The 6,000-nt window shown below is 43.1% G+C and overlaps 1 protein-coding gene across 1 annotated transcript in view; it reads left to right on the top strand.

Annotated features, from left to right (window-relative positions):
• Positions 1–3,022: 3,022 nt before the first annotated feature.
• Positions 3,023–6,000, top strand: part of dlgap2b (discs, large homolog-associated protein 2b) — a gene marked incomplete at both ends in the record, with an annotated part of 41,181 nt that continues 38,203 nt past the window's right edge. Inside the window, one exon of the mRNA XM_083642541.1 lies at positions 3,023–4,096. Within this exon, the coding sequence (XP_083498667.1) occupies positions 3,023–4,096 (1,074 nt within the window). The remainder of the gene's footprint in view (positions 4,097–6,000) is intronic.

Raw genomic sequence — 6,000 nt, 5'->3', positions numbered from 1 at the left:
CCTACTGTTTTTACTGTATATTAAAAGAAGTCTAGTTATACCTACCGGTACTGTTTTTACTGTATATCAAAATAAGTCTAGTTAGTTAAACCCACTGTTTTTGCTGTATATTAAAAGAAGTTTAGTTAGTTACAGTATACCTACTGTTTTTTCTGTTTTTTACTCTATATTAAAAGAAGTCTAGTTATACTACTGCTTTTTGCTCTATATTAAAATAAGTCTAGTTAGTCATATACCTACTGTTTTTTACTGTATATTAAAATAAGTCTACTCAGTTATACCTACTGTTTTTTACTGTACAGTATATTAAAATAAGTCTAGTTAGTTATACCTGTTTTTTCTTTCTAAATAGATTCTGATTCCTAATTTATTCTACTAATAGTTAAGAATAGTAATTAAGAGTTGTCACCCTCAGCTATTGTAGTATGTATTGTAAAATCCTCCTTTGATAGGCAATACTTTGCACTTAACTTGCATCTCTCCTTGTGAAAAGCTTCACTCTCTTTATAAGATCACTGGTTTATATTGTGCTGGATACAGGATGGGGATGGAAGGGGAGATTTTACACATAGACTCACACACATACACACGCGCACACACAATCTTGCCTCTGGGATAAGGGGATTCCCCTTCATTGAGAACGTATGATGAATGCAAATGATATCATGAGTGTTGGTCTCGTGCTGCTATATAGGAGGATAACTTTAATAGTAATCTATCTCATGAGTGTTGGTCTCTCATGCTACTGTATAGGAGGATAACTTTAATAGTAATCTATCTCATGAGTGTTGGTCTCTCATGCTACTGTATAGGAGGATAACTTTAATAGTAATCTATCTCATGAGTGTTGGTCTCTCATGCTACTGTATAGGAGGATAACTTTAATAGTAATGTATCTCATGAGAGTGTTGGTCTCTCATGCTACTGTATAGGAGGAGAACTTTAATAGTAATGTATCTCATGAGTGTTGGTCTCTCATGCTACTGTATAGGAGGATAACTTTAATAGTAATCTATCTCATGAGTGTTGGTCTCTCATGCTACTGTATAGGAGGATAACTTTAATAGTAATGTATCTCATGAGAGTGTTGGTCTCTCATGCTACTGTATAGGAGGAGAACTTTAATAGTAATGTATCTCATGAGTGTTGGTCTCTCATGCTGCTGTATAGGAGGATAACTTTAATAGTAATGTATCTCATGAGTGTTGGTCTCTCATGCCACTGTATAGGAGGATAACTTTAATAGTAATGTATCTCATTAGTGTTGGTCTCTCATGCTACTGTATAGGAGGATAACTTTAATAGTAATGTATCTCATGAGTGTTGGTCTCTCATGCTACTGTATAGGAGGATAACTTTAATAGTAATGTATCTCATGAGTGTTGGTCTCTCATGCCACTGTATAGGAGGATAACTTTAATAGTAATGTATCTCATGAGTGTTGGTCTCTCATGCTACTGTATAGGAGGATAACTTTAATAGTAATGTATCTCATGAGTGTTGGTCTCTCATGCTACTGTATAGGAGGAGAACTTTAATAGTAATGTATCTCATGAGTGTTGGTCTCGTGCTGCTGTATAGGAGGAGAACTTTAATAGTAATGTATCTCATGAGTGTTGGTCTCTCATGCTACTGTATAGGAGGATAACTTTAATAGTAATGTATCTCATGAGTGTTGGTCTCTCATGCTACTGTATAGGAGGAGAACTTTAATAGTAATCTATCTCATGAGTGTTGGTCTCTCATGCTACTGTATAGGAGGATAACTTTAATAGTAATCTATCTCATGAGTGTTGGTCTCTCATGCTACTGTATAGGAGGATAACTTTAATAGTAATCTATCTCATGAGTGTTGGTCTCTCATGCTACTGTATAGGAGGATAACTTTAATAGTAATCTATCTCATGAGTGTTGGTCTCTCATGCTACTGTATAGGAGGATAACTTTAATAGTAATGTATCTCATGAGAGTGTTGGTCTCTCATGCTACTGTATAGGAGGAGAACTTTAATAGTAATGTATCTCATGAGTGTTGGTCTCTCATGCTGCTGTATAGGAGGAGAACTTTAATAGTAATGTATCTCATGAGTGATGGTCTCTCATGCTACTGTATCAACACGTTCTCACTCCGAGCGCGTAGCATATTGACGCTTTGTCCCGTCCTTTGTGCGTCGCTTGTTACTAACATGGTACCCTTGAGCGACCCATGATACGGGAGGTTAGGTTTAGGCGTGGGGGGTGGGAGAGGTTAGGTTTAGGGTTAGGGTCTGGGGGGGTTAGGTTTAGGCATGGGGGGTGGGAGAGGTTAGGTTTAGGGTTAGGGTCTGGGAGAGGTTAGGTTTAGGCGTGGGGGGTGGGAGAGGTTAGGTTTAGGGTTAGGGTCTGGGAGAGGTTAGCTCCTCCCCCCAGACCCTAATGGGGGAGCAGTTGACTAATGGGGGAGCAGTTAGGCTAATGGGGGAGCAGTTGCCATAAGCGTCAAAGATGACTTCCATGGGTTTACATTGAGTTTAGTCGGAAAGCCCTAGTCGTTTCATGGGTCGCTCAAGGGTACCATGTTAGTAACAAGCGACGCACAAGGGACGGGACAAAGCGTCTATATGCTACTCGCTCGGAGTGAGAATGGGTTGACTGCATAGGAGGAGAACTTTAATAGTAATCTATCTCATGAGTGTTGGTCTCTCATGCTACTGTATAGGAGGATCATTTTAATATTAATCTATCTCATGAGTGTTGGTCTTTCATGCTGCTGTATAGGAGGATAACTTTAATAGTAATGTATTTCATGAGTTTTTGTCTCTCATGCTGCTCTATAGGAGGACAACTTTAATAGTAATTTGACTTCATGGGGATTTGAACTTGAAACAGAGTGACTCCTTCTTGACTTCTGCATTTCACCCTCCTCCTCTCTCCTATCTAATTATGTCTTCTTCTCTCTTTCCTCTGAAACAGACCAGACGCTTCCACCTTGGTCCCCGTCTCCACACTTGGATGAAGGCAGACGCCTCCCTCCAGACAGGAACATGAAGGGCTTATCGGGCAGCCGCTCCCAGCACCAGATCCCTTTACCACACGGTCTGGACTACGACCCCCACCCCCACGACCTCCACGCCCACCATGACTCCCGCCACTCGTCCTACCTGCTCAGCCCTACAGAGAGCTGCCCCATGGAATTCCACCACCGCTACTCGCCGCGCAGCTCCATCCACTCCGACTGCATGGTGATGTCCCCGGTCATGATAGCTCCGGCCGCCACCTCCGACCACATCTCCAGCAGCACCTTTCCCAGAATGCACTACAGCTCCCAGTACTACGACTCGGCCACGCGGGACGACTGTGCCGCCATCACAGCCTCCGCCACCTCCCCCGCCGTGGCTGCTGCTGCTGCCGCCGCGGCCGCCTCGTCCTCTCACCACGCCGGCACCAAGAGCAACCGCCTCCCCGCCAACCTGCTGGACCAGTTTGAGAAACAGCTGCCACTTCACCGCGACGGCTTCCACACGCTGCAGTACCAGCGCACCTCCACCACCACCGAGCAACGCAGCGAGAGTCCTGGCCGCATCCGACACCTGGTTCATTCTGTCCAGAAGCTCTTCACCAAGTCCCACTCTCTGGAGGGCTCGTCCAAAATGAACGGCACCAAAGGCGACGTCATAGGGCAGGGGGGTTACCACCATCACGGCCACCACTCCACCAAACACGGTAGCAAGAGGAGCAAGAGCAAAGAACGTAAGCACCGCTCCGGCGGCTGGTGGAGCTCTGACGACAACCTGGATAGCGACAGCACCTACCGCACACCCAGCGTCATGTCGCGGCACCATGGCGAACATGCTGCCCACTGCTACCCAGACTCCATGCACAGCCACCACTTTGGAGACCTGTCGCTCAAAACCTCGAAGAGCAACAACGATGTCAAGTGCTTGGCCTGCGAGAGCATGGCCATGGCACCTGAGGGCAAATTCATGAAGAGGAGCTCCTGGTCCACACTGACTGTCAGCCAGGCCAAGGAGGCCTATAGGAAGTCTTCGCTCAATCTGGAGAAACCCATGATGCACACAGACCTGAAGCCTTCACTGCGGGCCTGTCACTACCTGCAGGTGAGTGGGACGACTTATTTTTAATCCACTGTTATTCAGAGTTATTTTAAAGTGAGCAGTGGACAGAAACAGGAAAGACAGAGAGAGAGTACAGGGAATATGGCTTTCACACTGAAGATGTTGTATGCATGGTATGTGCCTAAGCCTGTGGGGCCACTAGACTGTGTGTGTGTGTGTGTGTGTGTGTGTGTGTGTGTGTGTGTGTGTGTGTGTGTGTGTGTGCGCGCATGTGTGTGCGCACGCATGTGTGTGCGCGCGCATGTGTGTGCGCGTGTGACGTGTGTGTGTTACTGCTGGTTTTGGGGGAACTATTGGCTGTTGGCACTATTAGCAATAAAATTCTATTCCTCAACTTATTCTATGATGAATCATAGTTAGCATTATTCTCTGTGTAATCCACTAGAGAGGGCGTGGTTAAAAATTAATGATATTAACTGTATATCGTGATACCAACTCAAGAATTCATATACAGTATGTTATTTTTATGTGTGACATCATACAATGCATGGGATGAATTCTTTTCATTATAGCTACAGTATGGGAGACAGCAGTGAATAAAAAGGGCAAACGAGAAACCTTTCGAGGCTGAAATTTAGTGGTAAAGGAAAAGTGCGGTAGAGCGTCACAAATCTGAAGATATAAACAAACAATAATTGAGATTAATTTCCACTGATCCCCATAGAGGTCCTGATTGATGTATTGATTAGAAATCTAGTCAGGACAACCTATTGGATTCAACCATTGTTGTTGTCATTCTCCTGAGGGTAATTACAGTGTAAGAAGCCAATCTATTTAATCTGGATTCCCCTTTGTGTGGTCACCTCAGGGAGTTATTGTCTAAAGATGTAGAGATCAATTGGGTGGATCAATGTCATGGCAGAAAACACTGAGAACTGACAATGATATCTAGCAAGGTAGGAAACATGCAGGTTTGGTGCTGTAACTGCGTTACTCACTCGTAGGGCTGTACTCAAATATTCAGACATTTGAATATTCGTTCTGTTCATAAAGCTGACATTCGAAAAAAAAATATATAGTATTCAATTATTAAAGGAAGGCTTTGCAGATGTTCAACCCGCTTTGTATCATTATAATGTTGGTAATATATGTAGATGGGCAGTGTTTTTATTTCTTTCATGTTTTCTGCACCAAGAAATCCACGTTCATCAAAAGAAAAACAGTAAAATGTTGTAAATCACAACATTGCAGTACAAAATTGCACTGTATAGCAAATTGCACTGCATAGTGTATAGCAAAACAATGAATTGTGCTTCCATATTATGATATAGCCTAACTATCATGATGATACCCTATTTTTCCTGGATAATTATAATAATTCACAATAAATGGTGTGAATCTCCTCCATCATCAGCTGTTTCTTCATGGGACATAATTGATATTAGTAATTATTAATGAGATCAGCTTCTGCATCACCTGGTGTTGAGATGAAGAAAGCCAGCTGTAAATGTTAACATCAGGAATGTAATAACTTTCAGTGGATCTAATTTGGTTAGCCTACTTGTTGGTTTAATTCTAATGGTTGACTATAGTAGATGTACTGCCTGTTAAGACTAATGGCTCATTTATACTCCATTTTCATACGTAAATAGATGCGTCCGTTCCTAACGGTGTAATTGTCACTGCCCACATACTGTACTGCCATGCGTCTTTCACATTGGTATCATGTTAAGCAATACATTCACCAGTGGGCAGTAGAGAGTCAAATGCATGAGTGTGTGTGGTTTTGCTGCGTTTCATGCATCCGTAAGCTTTCAGATGACGGGCAGAAAGCGTACGAAATGAACGCAGAGTACGGATAGAAGGCTCTGTCCGTCTCCGTCCTTAACATAGAGTATAATTGGGCCTTAAGAAGCCCACGCTGCCAATTTACCACTAAGCTAGTA

This window comes from Poromitra crassiceps, assembly GCF_964638095.1.
Source record: "Poromitra crassiceps genome assembly, chromosome: 9".
NCBI lineage: Eukaryota > Metazoa > Chordata > Actinopteri > Beryciformes > Melamphaidae > Poromitra > Poromitra crassiceps.
Note: the sequence above shows the minus strand (reverse complement) of the source record. Positions and strands in the feature narration are given on the sequence as shown.